Raw genomic sequence first — 17,875 nt, forward strand, 5'->3', positions numbered from 1 at the left:
CAAAATGCTGTAATAAAACTTTTTTTCATATCAACTTGATGTATTTCTTTAAAAACCTAAATCTTATAATTGTACTTCAGTAACCATTGAAACAACTAACTAAAAAAATCTAAAACAATGAGTTAAACTGTGTTAAAACCACAATTTGGGTCAGTCTACAACGTTGTGGCCATGACTGTAGATCGTGGAACGTGAATAGTTTATTTTAAAAAACCTACATATCAACTGTACTTTAAGGAAAGGCAATTAAAAACATTTTTCATAGATTTTTTAATTTCTTGGTTTCTCAAGCCATATATGATAGGGTTAGCTAAAGGTATAAAAACAGCAAAGGTAAGACTAACTGCCCGGTTGTAGTCTTTAGAATAGGACTTGGCAGTGCGTATATACATGAAACCAATGCTGCCGAAAAATAACACAACGACGATAAGATGGGTGCCACAGGTAGAGAAGGCTTTCTGACGCCCAACTTTAGACTTAATCTTCAGAATATCATATAAAATCTTCATGTAAGAAAGAAGTACACACAAAAAATTCACCATGACCATCGAGCTGAAAGCCGACTCCGCCATCTTAAGGAATCTAGTGTCTGAACATGCTAAATCAATGAGAGGGGGAAAATCACAGAAAATGTTCTCTATCCGATTTGGACCACAGAAAGGAAGATGAGAAATTACAATAATCTCTAAAACCGGAGCATTTAATGCCCAAAAAATACACAGAAAAATTAACTCCATAAACAACCGAGTAGTCATAATGGTGAAGTATCGTAATGGTTTGCAGATGGCCAAATACCGGTCAAGGGCCATTAATGTAAGCATAGAACATTCGGCAACACCCAGTACATGTAGGAAGTAAGCTTGTAGAAAGCAACCAGTGAAAGATATCTTCTTCTCCTCGGCCAATAGATCGGCCAACATCTTAGGGATAGTAACGGCTGTATAACAGATTTCTAGAGAAGATAAAGCTCCAATGAAGAAATACATAGGTGACCGGAGACTGGATTCGGTCAAGATCAAGAATAATATCAACCCGTTTCCAAAAACTATAAATATATAGATAAGAAGAAACATCGTGAAGAATAAACCTTGGAAATATTGCAGGTCTGGAAATCCAGATAAAATAATGTATTGGATTGTGCTGCCATTGCTGTACATATTTTGCAAATTCCCTGAAAATAAGAAATTTCAGAGGCAATGTAATAAATTTACAGTAATTTAGTAGTAATATCGATTCACAAAGCCTTAATATACACAGGTGTTTTTCTTATTTTCAGCATTGTCAGGTAACAGAACACAATCCGTAATCAAGAGTTGAAATAATTGTTTATGCAGGGTATGAAAAGTTACCAGAAACCTGAAAATTGTTTTATTTGACCAAGACCATATTATGTTATCTCCTCAAAGGTGGGGAATACTTCTTGGAAGGGTTCAGCAGGGGCGTAGCTATAGTTGGTGCAGCACTAAAAAATGCATCTTGTGTCTGAGGAAACCCAAAGACTTCATCACCAAATTGGAGCTCATGAGCTTCAAGTTGTATCTGGGATTGCAATACATTTGTGAAAATGGCTCACGTTCACCCAAGTATAATAATTCAATGCAATAAGGGTCAGAATGCTCCAAACTAAGTTTGTTCTTCCACCTTTGCAAAAGGCAATGTCACGGAAAGAGCAGTCTTCAATCACTGGCCACAATGTTACCCTTCACAGGTCCAGCCAAGAAAGAAAGGTTCTTGATGATTATTCCTTTACAAACTCTTACCGAATTTGGGTTTATCTGTTTGTCAAATATAATACTAGCAGATAATAACTGAAAAGACAAATGTGATGCCCCTGACCTATTCAGGGTGTCACAGGGAACTGCACCCCTGCCCTTATGGTGCAGAACCCACCCTCCATGGTTCTGGGATCCCAACCGTTGGTATTGCTCCATCAGCATCCAAATCCTAGCCACACCTTACACCACATCCTGTCAGGCACACCAGTGGGGTAGCCAAGCTGGAATAGGTCCGTCCACCTAGGGGTCAGGCAGACCGGTGGGAGGGACATAGAACAGTAGTGACTCTCAAAGGGAGAGGAACTGCGAGTTGTAGCTCCCAGGAAAGAACAGTAGTAGCCCTCAAAGAGTGAGGAGCTGGGAGTCGTAGCTCCCTGTGTGACATTGGCTAGGTCGCAGACGGTGGTCCGGGACCGGAAGAGTCGGAGACCGGGTCATAGGGTATTGGAGAAGGGTGCCCAGACTTAGTTTGGGAGAGCGGTCAGCACCGTAAAATCTAATAATCGAACCGAGACTGAGCACGGCGAGGTACTGGACCCTAGATCAGGGAGTAGCTTCACGCAACCTGATAATTCACCTGTGGAGGATAGTGTGTTTATGAACTTTCCCCAAGAGCTCAGAGATCGAAGGCACCAACACAACGAAGGGGATAGGGCTTTCCAGCTCATGCGGCCCACTGAAATCAAAAGTGTCAGCCATCGAGAGCACAGCTCCTCTATTTAATTATAGGGAGCGGGACCCCGACAGCTTCAGGCCGAGGGGTCACTTAGAACTTCTAAATACAGTGCATGGAGGCAGACTCCGGACCACTAAGCAATACTAACGGGGACGGATCCTGGACGTGCTCCCCTCAAGTGGCAGCGGCACCCAGAGACTCGGTTTACTCCTGTGTCAGAGTCTGCTTAATGGTCGCACGAACATCAACACGGCCTGAGTGAGTATGCTGCCCTCCTCTGTGTCCTGCCTGCCCGCATAGTCTGCACCACGCTTCGCTACACCTCCACCATCCAGAGTCCTGGGGCTTCCTCTACCCGTGGAGGGAACATCTTCTGGCTGCCCCACTCCATCTCCCCCGGGTACTCCCATCGGCAGCGGCGGTACTTCCCTTACCGCGAACCACGGGTTGCATCACGAACATTTATCCCCTGTAAATACCCCTCTTACATTTGAGTGTCCCCAAGCACCTGGGTCCGGAGACCCTTGAGACACAGCAACTCCGGATCCGAGCAGTTCGACTGCTGGAGGGGCGGTACACAAAGGCGCAATATGGGGTCTTATCCTTGTGGGATAGTTGGAACAGTGTATCGGAATTGCTAACCTGGAAAGGTTGTGAGATAGTCACAACCACCGTTACGGCTTGACATTTACGACTGCAGCAGTCCTCATGAAAAGTGGATCATAGATGAAGGGGTTAAAACCACGCTGCCATAACAATGGATCAGACAAGATAAGATAAAAGGTGATTTTAGTTTCTAGTGTTTTTGAGACTGTCTCCTTCCTGAGGAAAAATTCATCATGCCTCAGTGGTGAGGATCTATATGTAGGGAGCAGACATTTGAATCTAAAAAAAAAAACGGCACGCAGGTAACGGACCAGTCATATGACATTCTCCAAGAAGTAAAGACATCAATCTAATATATAAGGCTCAGTGTATGTGTGTATATGTACAGTGCCTTGCGAAAGTATTCAGCCCCCTTGAATTTTTCAACCTTTTCCCACATTTCAGGCTTGAAACATAAAGATAAAAATTTTAATGTTACGGTGAAGAATCAACAAGTGGGACACAATTGTGAAGTTGAACGATATTTATTGATTATTTTACATTTTTGTAAAAAATAAATAACTGAAAATTGGGGCGTGCAATATTATTCGTCCCCTTTGCTTTCAGCACAGCAAACTCACTCCAGAAGTTCATTGAGAATCTCTGAATGATCCAATGTTGTCCTAAATGACTGATTAAGATAAATATAAGCCACCTCTGTGTAATCTATTCTCCGTATACATGCACCTGCTCTGTGATAGTCTCAGTGTTCTGTATAAAGCACAGAGAGCATCATGAAGACCAAGGAACACAACAGTCAGGTCCGGGATACTGTTGTGGAGAAGTTTAAAGCCGGATTTAGTTGCAAAAAGATTTCCAAAACTTTAAACGTCCCAAGAAGCACTGTGCAAGAGATCATATTGAAATGGAAGCAGTATCATACCACTGCAAATCTACCAAGACCTGGCCGTCCATCCAAACTTTCATCTCAAACAAGGAGAAGACTGATCAGAGATGCAGCCAAGAGGCCCATGATCACTCTGGATAAACTGCAGAGATCTACAGCTGAGGTGGGAGAGTCTGTCCATAGGACAATAATCAGTCGTACACTGCACAAATCTGGCCTTTATGGAAGAGTGGAAAGAAGAAAGCCATTTCTCAAAGATATCCATAAAAAGTGTCGTTTAAAGTTTGCCACAAGCCACCTGGGAGACACACCAAACATGTGGAAGAAGGTGCTCTGGTCAGATGAAACCAAAATCAAACTATTTGGGCACAATGACAAACAATATGTTTGGTGTAAAAGCAACACAGCTCATCAGCCTGAACCCACCATCCCCACTGTCAAACATGGTGGTGGCAGCATCATGGTCTGGGCCTGCTTTTCTTTAGCAGGGACTGGGAAGATGGTGAGCGCTAGAACGCATACCTGGGGCCTCGCAGGCCTGCTAGGTTACTTGTTTTCTACTTTTTTGATTTATGCACAGAATTATAATGTTTTGAAATATCCACATCTCAATTAAACTTTGAAAAGTATTTCTATTTGAATTACTCCATGTTATTTGCACACAGGCCTAAAAGGCCCCAGGTATGTGAAAAGTGTAGATTTCTATGGTTGCGCATTCTAGGGTTAAAATTGATGGGAAGATGGATGGAGCCAAATACAGAACCATTCTTGAAGAAAACCTGTTGGAGTCTGCAACAGACCTGAGACTGGGACGGAGATTTGTCGTCCAACAAGAGAATGATCCCAAACATAAAGCAAAATCTACAATGGAATGGTTCACAAATAAACGTATCCAGGTGTTAGAATGGCCAAGTCACAGTCCAGACCTGAATCCAATCGAGAATCTGTGGAAAGAGCTGAAAACTGCTGTTCACAAACGCCTCCATCCAACCTCACTCAGCTCCAGCTGTTTGCAAAGGAAGAATGGGCAAGAATTTCAGTCTCTCGATGTGTAAAACTGATAGACACATACCCCAAGCGACTTGCAGCTGTAATCGCAGAAAAAGGTGGCGCTACAAAGTGTTAACTTAAAGGGGACGAATAATTTTGCACGCCCCACTTTTCAGTTTTTTATTTTTTACAAAAATGTAAAATAAGCAATAAATATCATTCACCTACACAATTGTGTCCCACTTGTTGATTCTTCACCATAACATTAACATTTTTATCTTTATGTTTGAAGCCTGAAATGTGGGAAAAGGTTGAAAATTTCAAGGGGACCGAATACTTTCGCAAGGCACTGTATGTCCGCTAAAGGAATCCGCACCGTCGCATTTACAATCACAAAATTTTGCACAGACATCTCATGTGACTCAGGGAACATCATAGACTATGTTTTGGTGGGAAAATTTAACCCTGTGCTTTACAGTTACTCTCCAAAAAACCTGCCTCTATTAAAGTCAATGGAGCTGCGAGCTATAGGTTATTAATAGGAGCTGTGAGTGGTTGTTATAGGAACAAAATAAATTGTTAGTATAAGAAGCTTATGTGTGAGGTAATAAGATGTCGGTGGGGAGACGGATAGAGACAGATAGACATAGGCACAGACAGAGTAAATGCCACTTTACACACACAGATAAATCTTTGGCAGATCTGTGGTTGCAGTTAAATCATGGACATATTGTTCCATTTGTACACAGTCACAAACCTGGCACTGATTGTCCACAATTTCACTGCAACCACAGATCTGCCGCAGATTTATCTGTGTGTCTAAAGTGGCCTTAGGAAACACACAGGGAAAGAGACAGACAGACAGGGAAAGAGACAGGCACAGACAGGGAAAGAGACAGACATACAGGAAAAGAGACATGGAAATAGATAAAAACAGGGAAAGAGACAAAAACAGGGAAAGAGAGACAAGGAAAAAGACGGAAAGAGACTGGGAAAGGGACAGAGACTGGGAAAGAGACAGAGACTGGGAAAAAGACAGAGAGAGACAGACAGAGAGCCAGACAGATATGGACAGGCAGAGACAGAGACTGGGAGAGAGACAGTTATTATCCCTTGCCCAGGTACTACAGCTAATATATACATATATATGAATAGGAATCAACTTAATATATGGAAATTTTCATTTCCATATATGAAGTTTATTATATATATATATATATATATATATATATATATAAATTAGTCTTGATAAGTACTAACGTATGCAGCCAAAACAGCCGAAACAATAGTAAAATAAATACACTCACAAAAAATTAGGGATATTTGGCTTTTGGGTGAAATTTCAGGACAATCCTAAAATGTCCTCTAACATTTTCAGGTGGACTTAATGGGACCATCTCTAAACTGAATGCTCATGTCCAACTGTTCAATATTTCAGTACTTCTTGTACAACTTGCTGTTAGCCATCAAGGAACCTAATGCAAAATTCACTGTAGGTGTTTGATCCATGAATCGCCCAAAAAATTTCAAGGTTTGATTAGACTTGGTATTAAACAGGTGGACTGCAACGAGTAGTGAAATTCCGTCCACAGCCTAGTCACTCAGGGAGACTGGGGCCGCCTCAGTGATATCGAGTCAACTGGAAGTTGATGTGATATCACAGGACATCAGAGGATACGGAACCCGTGGGGCATGTGATGTGGATGAGCGGCCCACAATAGCTCCGCTCAGAGGCTCAACTGACTGCACAAGGTATTTGAGAAAAGCCTTCTTTATGAGCTTTACATTGCTGTGGCCACAAATAGTCATCCTCATCACACTGTTCCCATTTTGACATCATAAGACCAAGGCGACACCTAACAATTGATCAGCAGTACCGTGCCATTGTGAGGCTTCAAGCAGGATGTTCTCAGACGGAAGCGGCCACTGAGCTTAGAGTGTCAGCAGCAGCAGCAGAGATGCGTGATCCTGATTGCTAAAGATGAGAAAATGTAAAAATTGACCAATCTTTGGCCAGATTGGATTAGGATTGGACATCCGATCATTTACCTCAAAAGTCGGTGATCTTGCTAAGGATCGGTAAATAATTGGACGGCAAAACTATCCTCTCCCTTCCCATCGCAGCCATATCAAGCATTGGCAGACCCCGCCCTCGCCCGAAACAGTGGCACAGATAAATCCACGGCTGTACGCTGCAGCCCTTAGCCATGCACTTGTCTTGGCTGTGTATCAAAATAAGAGGAACTGCATGCTCCTTTTTTTTTTTTTTTAATGTAAATAAATAAATAAATAAACAATTTAAAAAAACATTGTGCGTTCCCCCATAATTTTGATACCCAGCCAAGGTGGGGGCTGGTATTCTCAGGCTGGTTAGACCTGTGCTTATTGGTCTCTGCCCATAAAAAAAATGGCAGCCTACAGTCGCCCAGGGTTGTCGCTGTTATTAAAGTGACGGCACCGCTCATAGAGACCCAGTCTGTGCCTGAACCTCACATAATTCGGTCATATTCCATGATTGCGTGCTGTGCCTACAGTAATGTAGCAGAGCTGGGATTGTCATGGACCTCGTGTGGATTATGCTGAACCTGGGTCTTTTGGGTGTTAATAAAGTGGGGAAAGAGGGTGTTTTTTGTCTTATTTCAAATAAAGAATTTTGTGGTGTTTGTGTTTATTTAATTTCACTTACAGATTAGTAATAAGGGGGTCTCATAGATGCCTCCCATTACCAATCTATGGCTTAGTGGCAGCTGTGGGCTGCCATTAACCCTTTATTGCCTCAATTGCCACCACACCAGGGCCATTGGGAAGAGTTGGGTAAAGTGCCTAGACTATCACATCTAATGGATGCAACAATTCTGGGTGGCTGCTATTTTTAGGGGCCCAATAGCCCTGGGTCTCCCCAGCCTGAGGATACCAGCCCCCAGCTGTTGGGCTTTATCTTGGCTGGGTATCAAAATTATTTTTTTTAAAAAAGGAACATGTGGTTCCTCTTATTTTGATACACAGCCAAGATAAGCACATGGCTAGGGACTGCAGCCTGTAGTTGTGGCTTTATCTGTGCTGGTATCAATACAGGGGGGAGCCTACACCAATTGTATACCACAATATAGACCCACAGACTGTGTCTGTGATTCCAACCAATCACAGATGTTGTCTGGGAGCTAGTTCTGACTGCAGCCAATCAGAGCCGCTGGTGGGCAGAGAAAGCAGTAAATATGCATTAGATATAGTTGTCAGACCCGGAAGTAGCGCTGCAGCGGCGGGGACTCGGTAAGTATATATTGATGAACTGGTTTAATCCTTTTTTCTTTTTTTTCTTTTACACCCCCCTCCCCCTTCCCCCCCCACACACCATTTTATAACATCACTTTTGCCTCCCCTCCCATTGAATTTAATGGGTTCAGCTAGGATCATTCGACAATCAGATTGGCTAGGCTCAACAATATGATCAGCGATCTCAGGCAGGCTCGGCGATCCTGAAACGATCCGATACTTGGCAGGATCGCTCATCTCTAATCAGTAGGTTGTACAGAGACACAGAAAGACTGGAAAGTCACAGAAAGGCAGATGTCCTTTGGCCACATCCCACACTGATGACTGCTTCATTGCGCAAAATGCCGTTGTGAGCCATATGATGAAGGCCACACAACTCCAGGCAGATGTAAAGAGGTGAAAGGCACCCAGTGTGACGTCAAACCATTCAAAACCATTTACATCAACGTGGTCTGTGTACTAGATGACCTGCAAGGGTACCTGAAAGCATGTCTAGGCACAGGGGTCATCTACGCTAGATGAGGTACCAGTGGGCCTCACTGATGAAAGTCAATTCACGCTGAGCAAAAATGATGGCCACCAATAGAGACATCAGGAGAGCGCTATGCATCAGTCACTTTTGTCACCAGATGAGCCTTTTGTGATGGTGGTGTTACAGTGTGGGCCGGTACAGAACTGTGTGAATGGAACAGTGGCAGCCCCTACTACTGGAATAACATTATTAATCCGGTCATTGTGCCTCTGCATGAACAATACCTAATTTCATCATCATGGAGGACAATGCTACAGTTCATCGAGGTTGCATCATTAGGGAACGGCTGCTGGAGACCAGAGGACCTCAAATGGAGTGGCTGCACTTTCTCCAGACCTGAATCCCGTAGAAAATCTATGGGATCAGCTGAGTCACCGTGAAGAGGCCGTAACTCTCTACCACAGAACCTCAATGACCTGAGGGCCGCCCTTTAAGAAGAGTGGTACACCATGCCTCCGCAGACAATAACTCCACTTGTGACCAGTAATAGATGTCGTTGTCAGCTATATTTGATGCTAAAGGCCACATGACAAGTTATTGAGGCACTGACATTTTGGAGAGTATACCCTCCACTGGTGTTGGCTTTTGTTTCAATAAATTGTTTGAGATGAGGAAATTACCATTGCATGCTTCCAAGGAAATGCCCTACTTTCATGATAACATATCACTGTACGGTGAACTTTTTAAGTTTTACATAAATTTCACCTAGAGGCCAAATATCCCTAACTTTTTGTGAGTAGTATATATCTCCAGATGGACTGATTTCTGTCTTTGCTGAGGATTTTATTTACAAACTCCTAAATCAGTTGGTTGAGCTTGACGGACGCACGTTCTTTTCTCAACCATATGAACTGTGTGACTTCCACAGTTTGTACTGTACATGTCTCCTTCAAATTGAAAAATTATTTTGTCACCTAAGAGTTCCGATCCTGAAGCAGAATCCAAAAGCAGATGTGGACCCAGCAGTAATCCTAGAGGATACCATGTAGTCCCATTCTGTTAGTTGTGTGAGCGCAGCTTGACATCCGAGCTGTTGCTCCTAGATATTCTTACTTCACGACACCTTTTAGTTGACTTGAGCAGCCCTGGATGGACAGTATTAGGCCGGAGTCAAACTTGTGAGTGCCTCGAGTGTAATTTGCACGAGTCTTTCATTGAATCACCCGGCATGGCCGCACACTCTCCGGACAGGAGCGTCTCAGCTGCATAGAGATACATGCAACCGACCCGCTCCTGTCAGGAGAGTGTATGGCCATGCCGGGTGATTCAGTGAGAGACTCGTGCAAGTTACACGTGAGGCACTCGCAAGTTTGACTCCGGATTTACAGTCACAGCGCCGTACTGAACTGTTCAGTACAACTCATTATGCTGCTAATATAGAGATTGAATTTTTATACCTGCTAGAAAGAGTGCATCTGAAAAGGATGAACCTAAGATATATTTTCGACCTTCTAGAGCTCCAAATAGGTAAACCAGGGCCAGACTGGGACTGAAAATCAGCCCTGGCATTTGAGAGCAGACAGGCCCACCTCATATGAAATTAATGTAAAATATATTTGTCAATTTGTGGATTGCTTGAGTGTATACACAATTACAGCATAGAAACTGCTGTAAAGCCAGAATAACATCAAGTGTAATTTAAGTCGCCCTACAGAAAATTTAGATGTGATAGGGGGTCTTTATTACAATTATGACCACAAAAAAAACAGTCAGATTTGGCAACATTAATCCAACATACTCATCATAGGACATAAAAAGGACTACAATGAGCACTAACTCATCACATTGAGACAGTAGAGATAAACCTTCAAATAGACGATATAGCAGAGCCAAGTGTAGAAGAAATAGGTGGCACTTACCCCGCTTTCATGAACAGTCGGGGGAGTCACTCAGATATCCCGTAGCTGTTCGCTCATTTCACAAACACGACTACTCTCTAGCGCCCCCCCTTGTCGGCAGGCCACTTTTGGTACTGCAGGACAATGCATAAAATGAGGCTGCTGAGCCAAATGCCAAATATTGGAAGTCTCACAGCAAGGGTAAATGTATATATCACCGATTCCCGCTAATGGAATATATATATACCTCGTTACCCTTAATGATAGCACCCCAATATACTATGCAATATACTATGCAATAATAATTATGCTGCCACCACCCAGCTTTTCGGGATAGCTGGGGACCCGTTTCAGATAGCATAAGGCCCTTCGGGTTTTTGCATTCGCATATAAAGCATGAGGAAAGAAGCTATTAAATTTTATATATTTAATCCAAAAATAGGCAGTGTTTATGAAATATACAAGAATTTACAAAAGGGAACAATACAAATACAGTATAGACAGTCACATAAAAATAAAAGGTATAAACATGAAACTTACTAAACTCGTGCCATAAATGTGACGTCTGAATTTAGGGAGGGAGGGACTCCAAGAGAAGATGGTAGACGGCCAGCATCACAACTTACTGATGCCCTCCAGTACTGACTGACCCCCCCCCCAAGGAGCTAGTCGCTTTTATGCACTTAGGTAACCCCCCTCTCTGTGACCTCATTTTACAGTCTCTCGTGGGCTGTGCCGAGATTGTCACAAAATTCTCTAATTTTAGCTTTTCATATATCTTTGCCCCTTGGCCACACAGGTGAAAGATATTAGCATCATATTTTATATCTCGATTTTACATTTACATAGATACCAAACATAACGCATCTAGCATGATTTTACTGGCCAATACTCAATTGTTGCGCTACCAGCGATCTTCCAGTGCAACTAGACGGTGCGCTGGGTTCAGCACTCCACAGGGATTCTGGAAATATGCTTTTCATTTTTCTAGCATTAACGTAGTGCTTAAAAACTGTTTTGGAAGTTTTCCCTCCAACAGAACAAAGGGATGTCTTTCTATGCATGCTTTGGCTGCAGTTCTACCATCACCCAAAGTCATAAATACCTAAACTTTCAGGCCGATCAGATAATCGTCATGACGATCTGTGGCTGATGGCAGAGCGGGGGGGGGGGGGGGGGGGGTGAGGACCCTTCAAGAGGTTTACATGACACCGGTCCTTTATTTTGTTTGCTTAAAAACCATGGATGTGAGCAGCGCTGACGTCCCCAGCTCTGTCCGCATCTTCCTGTAGCTATCGTTTTTAAGTAAACAAAATAAAGGACTTTTATGGATCGGGGTGAGTGTCACCTTATTTCTTCTACACTCTCTTTTATTACAATTATGGCCCTATCTGATGTTAGAGCAACGTCACCTTCAGCGCTATACAACTCTTCGGCTAGCCGAGAACAGTGTCACTGTTCATGCCCTCAAATTGTCCCTCCAGGAAAGGAGACAAACTCTAGCGCAGCGCCACCTATTGGAAGTAGAGATCACACAGTGAACCACTGAAGCTCAGGAACTTACAACCTCCCAGGAGCCACTGGCTTACTGTCATAGGGGTATGGACGGAGCGATAAGTCATTTTATTTTACCTTGACATTATCATATACCGTAATTGTTTACTTTTAAAGATGGCTGTTGCTGGCATTTTACACGGGGCACTTCTGCTGCACATGGATACCCTGCAGTTACTAGTCAGTCACCGTTAGGCTGCTTTCACACATCAGTTTTTTGCCATCAGGCACAATCAGGCATAAACATGAAAAAATGGATCCGCCGTCTGTTGCCGCCGGATCCGTTTTTTCCCCCATAGACTTTCATTAGTGCTGGACGGCCTTGCGTTTCATCCGTTTTTTGCCGGATCCGGCAAAATTTACTTGTCCGGCAGCCGAATAAAACGTTGAAGTGAACGTTTTTGTGTACGGCGTGTTTTATAATGGAAGCCTATGGATGCCGGATCCGGGGTAATGCGGCAAAACACGGATCCGGCCTCCGGATCCGTTTTTTTTTAACTGAGCATGCTCGGTATCACACCGGATCTGTCAAAAAACTGAAGGAACTGATGGAAAAAACTGATGCAACTGATCCGTTTCTTCGCCGGATCCGTCGCATCAGTTTTTTCGCCGGATTGTGCCTGATGCCAAAAAACTGATGTGTGAAAGCAGCCTTAGGCTAGATTCACATTTCTGTTGTTTTGCATCAGTCACATGCGTTGCTTGACGCATGTGACTGATGCGTTGTACAACGGATGACAAAGAACAGAAATCATTGTCGGACTCCGTTTTTTGCGGGGGGCGGAGCGCGAGGGGGCGGAGCCGAGCGGGGCCGTGGCGCTGAGGACGTCAGTGCCGCGGGGACTGCAGGGCTGGGGACAAGTGAGTGTGTGTGTGAATGTGAGTGTGTGTGAGTGTGTACACATGCGGAGTGTGGGAGGGGGCGGAGCCGAGTGGGGAAGTGTCGGCCTCCTTGCACACGTATCCAGGGTAAATATCGGGTAACTAAAAGCAAAGCACTTTTTGCTTGGTTACCCGATATTTATCTTGGTTACCAGCGTACACCGCTTAGCGCGGGCTCCCTGCACACGTAACCAGTGTAAATATTGGGTAACTAACCAAAGCACATTGCTTGGTTACCCGATGTGTATCCTGGTTACGGGTGCAGGGAGCCAGAGAGAGCATGCGCAGCCAAATCCTACGGATTGCGCTGCTCAAAAAACGTTACAGGCTGCGTTGCTCCCGCCCGGCGGTCAGTTAAAAAACGACTGACCGCAACGCAGCGGATGCAACGCAGCATCATCAGTCGCAATCCGTCACTAATAGAAGTCTATGGGGAAAAACTGGATTCCTGCAAAATATTTTGCAGGATACCGTAATTCCTCAAGGCGACAGATTGTGACTGATGCAAAACAACGGAAGTGTGAACCTAGCCTTAAATAGGTCACCCACTACTTGGACACCCCTTCTGAAGCCCTATGTTCACCCTCCCCCTAAGGAAAATAATAACACCTATACTCCTTTTTGGTGCTGGCACACAATCCCTGTGGAAAATCAGCGCTGGCTTCACTCTATCTATCCCTTGTTGTAAAAATCAATACATACAGTGGAAGTAAGAGTCGCTGCTCTCATTTCCTTGCGATGTCAATTACATCTGTAGGAGGGAAGAATGAAGTCAGCGCTAATTGGTCGAAGAGATTGTGTGCCATAATGTCACGTGAGTCTTGGGAGAGGCAGATTTGACATCACTGTAATGGTGTTATTCTTCCTGGGGGGGATGAAAATAGGGATTCAGAAAAGATTGTCTGAGAGGTGGAAAACCCTTAGGGTTAGATCATCTAAGTTGTAAAATAAAAAATGACCTATACTCATGTCGGTTGTAGTGCTGTTCCAGCTATGTCAGCTCCGGTTGTCCCGTGATATTGTTATCTAATGTATGGCCAATAATGGCTTACATGACAATGTCACGTGTGCCCCAGGAGAACCAGTGCGGACAGAGCTAGAATGGTGCCAATACAATAAGTGAGTATATGTTATTTTTATTTTACAAGAGGGAATATAGTCTTTAAGAATGGACAATTTATTTAATGATTACTGGTGTTAGCTAAACAAAAAATACAATGCTTTCAATTAAACCATGACATAAGTTTTCCATCAGATGGATACCACAAGTACCAGCATGTACTGTCATTTAATCCCTTAACGACCGCGGGCCGTAAAATTACGTCCTAGCGGTCATAACGTTACTGCCCGCGGTCTGCCGCCGGCAGCATGCTGTGATTGGCGCACATCTCAGCTGATTTTCACAGCTGAGATGTGTGCCTGCTAGGCACGAGCAGAATCGTTATCTGCTCGTGCCGTTTAACCCCTTAAATGGCGCTGTCAATATGTGACAGCGCCATTATAAGCGCAATCGCGGTAAACGTTTACTTACCACCCGATACCAGAAGTCACGTGACGCGATCACATGACTTCCGATAGTTGTCATGGTAGCACAGGGTCATGTGATGACTCCTGTACTACACATGAATTGCTTTGACTTTCGCTGTGCCCGCGGCACAGTGAAAAAGAAAGTGAGCGTATCTGCTGTTTACAGCTGTAATCAGCAGATAGTGCAGAGCGATCGGATTGCTGATCGCTATAGCCCCCTAGGGGGACTAGTAAAATAAAAAAAAAAAAAAAGTAAAAAAAAAAAGTTTTAAAAAAAAAACTAAAAGTTCAAATCACCCCCCATTCGTCCCAATGAAAATTAAAGGGTTAAAGAAATAAAAAATATACACACATTTGGTATCACCGCGTTCAGGAACGCCCTATCAAAATATAAAAACAATTAACCTGATTCAGTATACGGCGTAGCGGCAAAAAAAGTCCAAAGGCCAAAACGACGCTTTTTTGTCGCCACAACTTTTGCGCAAAATGCAGTAAGAGGCGATCAAAACGTCGCATCTGCGCAAAAATGGTACCGTTAAAAATGTCAGCTCAAGACGCAAAAAATAAGCGATCACTGAGCCATAGATCTCGAAAAATGCAAACGCTACGAGTCACGGAATATGGCGTAAAACGTGCGCCACTTTTTTCGGACAAACTTCCGTTTTTTTTTTAAACCCTTATATAAAAGTAAACCTTTACATGTTTGGTGTCTACGAACTTGCACTGACCTGAGGCATCACACCCACACATCAGTTTTACCATATAGTGAACACAGTGAATAAAATATCTCAAAAACAATAGTGTATCACACTTTTTTTGCAATTTTTCTGCATTTGGAATTTTTTGCCGTTTCCAGTACACTATATGGTAAAACTGATGGTATCATTTAAAAGTACAGCTCGTTCCGCAAAAAATGAGCCCTCATATGACCATATTGACTGAAAAATAAAAAAGTTACGTCTCTCAGAAAAAGAATGGCGAATAAAAACCGGAAAGCGAAAAATCGGCCGGTCGTGAAGGGGTTAAAGAGCGTACAATAGGTAAAATAAGCCCAAAGTCCCGAAACTAGCTATTAAGCACTTCTGCATGGTGACATGAGGTGGAAGCAGATGGAAAATAGACATTACATTGAAATAGTAGAGTGCAGTGCAGTCAGGTTCGCAGGAGAAGTTACAGGTAGCGTCACTGCTGAGAGTGCGGAGCTTTGTGCTCAGAGCTGTGAGTGCTGAGATTTGTGATCAGTGCTGTGAGTGCGGAGCTTTGTGCTCAGTGCTGTGAGTGCGGAGCTTTGTGATCAGTGCTGTGAGTGCGGAGCTTTGTGCTCAGTGCTGTGAGTGCGGAGCTTTGTGCTCAGTGCTGTGAGTGCGGAGCTCTGTGCTCAGTGCTGTGAGTGCGGAGCTCTGTGGTCAGTGCTGTGAGTGCGGAGCTCTGTGGTCAGTGCTGTGAGTGCGGAGCTCTGTGGTCAGTGCGGAGCTCTGTGGTCAGTGCTGTGAGCGCGAAGCGCTGTGGTCACTGCTGTCAGTGCGGAGCGCTGTGGTCACTGCTGTGAGTGTGGAGCGCTGTGGTCACTGCTGTGAGTGCGGAGCGCTGTGGTCACTGCTGTGAGTGCAGAGCATTGGGGACAGTGCAGAGCATTGTGGTGAGTGCTGTGTGTGCAGAGCTCTGTGGTCAGTGCGGAGCTCTGTGGTCAGTGCAGAGCTCTGTGGTGAGTGCTGTGTGTGCAGAGCTCTGTGGTCAGTGCGGAGCATTGTGGTGAGTGCTGTGTGTGCAGAGCTCTGTGGTCAGTACGGAGCATTGTGGTGAGTGCTGTGTGTGCAGAGCTCTGTGGTCAGTACGGAGCATTGTGGTGAGTGCTGTGTGTGCAGAGCTCTGTGGTCAGTACGGAGCATTGTGGTGAGTGCTGTGTGTGCAGAGCTCTGTGGTCAGTGCGGAGCTCTGTGGTCAGTGCAGAGCTCTGTGGTGAGTGCTGTGTGTGCAGAGCTCTGTGGTCAGTGCGGAGCATTGTGGTGAGTGCTGTGTGTGCAGAGCTCTGTGGTCAGTACGGAGCATTGTGGTGAGTGCTGTGTGTGCAGAGCTCTGTGGTCAGTACGGAGCATTGTGGTGAGTGCTGTGTGTGCAGAGCTCTGTGGTCAGTACGGAGCATTGTGGTGAGTGCTGTGTGTGCAGAGCTCTGTGGTCAGTGTGGAGCATTGTGGTCAGTGCGGAGCATTGTGGTGAGTGCTGTGTGTGCAGAGCTCTGTGGTCAGTGTGGAGCATTGTGGTCAGTGCGGAGCATTGTGGTGAGTGCTGTGTGTGCGGAGCTCTGTGGTCAGTACGGAGCATTGTGGTGAGTGCTGTGTGTGCAGAGCTCTGTGGTCAGTACGGAGCATTGTGGTGAGTGCTGTGTGTGCAGAGCTCTGTGGTCAGTACGGAGCATTGTGGTGAGTGCTGTGTGTGCAGAGCTCTGTGGTCAGTACGGAGCATTGTGGTGAGTGCTGTGTGTGCAGAGCTCTGTGGTCAGTGTGGAGCATTGTGGTCAGTGCGGAGCATTGTGGTGAGTGCTGTGTGTGCGGAGCTCTGTGGTCAGTACGGAGCATTGTGGTGAGTGCTGTGTGTGCAGAGCTCTGTGGTCAGTACGGAGCATTGTGGTGAGTGCTGTGTGTGCAGAGCTCTGTGGTCAGTACGGAGCATTGTGGTGAGTGCTGTGTGTGCAGAGCTCTGTGGTCAGTGTGGAGCATTGTGGTCAGTGCGGAGCATTGTGGTGAGTGCTGTGTGTGCGGAGCTCTGTGGTCAGTGCTGGATCAGGTTTCTCATTCTGGTGAGCAGGGACCTCAGGCCTCAGGCTGTAAATCATTGTGGCCATGATAACGCGCCTTTGTAAACTGTTCCGGGTGCTAATTTCATCACATTACATTTAAGGAAGGAGAATAAGCAGAGCACGGCCCATCCTCATAGGAAGCTGCTGCAGCCACTGACGCGCACACCCCCGGCCTCTGCTGCCTCGCTGATGTAGCAGGCCAGATACTGGTTGCACAAGTCTGCACACGAGCCGGTGTCCATACCTCCCAACCGTCCCGGATTCTGCGGGACTTGCACGATTTATCAGGGCTGTCCCGCACTCCCGCGGCTCACAGCTGATGTCCCGGCTCCTCCCCTCAGTGGAGTGAATAAATTAAATTAAATTATCATCGGCTCTGGATTTTCGGGGCGGCCGGGACCCGAACTCGTGGAGCTGTGAGTTCATTGTTTCAAAGGCAGCAGCTCTAACCACTGAGCTACTGCCTCTAATGAAACCAATAGGAAGATTTTGTTATCTTGACCTCTATACTGCAGGTGAGACACCAGAAGCAGGTTATT

The 17,875-nt window shown here is 45.0% G+C and overlaps 1 protein-coding gene across 1 annotated transcript; it reads right to left on the reverse strand.

The window, feature by feature from the left end:
- Positions 1 to 221: 221 nt before the first annotated feature.
- Positions 222 to 17,578, reverse strand: LOC142255871 (olfactory receptor 6N1-like). Its single transcript, XM_075327319.1, has 2 exons — positions 17,503 to 17,578; positions 222 to 1,171 (listed from the first exon to the last, which is right to left on the reverse strand). Exons 1-2 carry the CDS (start codon positions 17,576 to 17,578, stop codon positions 222 to 224), a joined length of 1,026 nt encoding a protein of 341 aa, XP_075183434.1.
- Positions 17,579 to 17,875: the final 297 nt, after the last annotated feature.

This window comes from Anomaloglossus baeobatrachus, chromosome 11 (genome assembly GCF_048569485.1).
Source record: "Anomaloglossus baeobatrachus isolate aAnoBae1 chromosome 11, aAnoBae1.hap1, whole genome shotgun sequence".
Classification (NCBI taxonomy): domain Eukaryota; kingdom Metazoa; phylum Chordata; class Amphibia; order Anura; family Aromobatidae; genus Anomaloglossus; species Anomaloglossus baeobatrachus.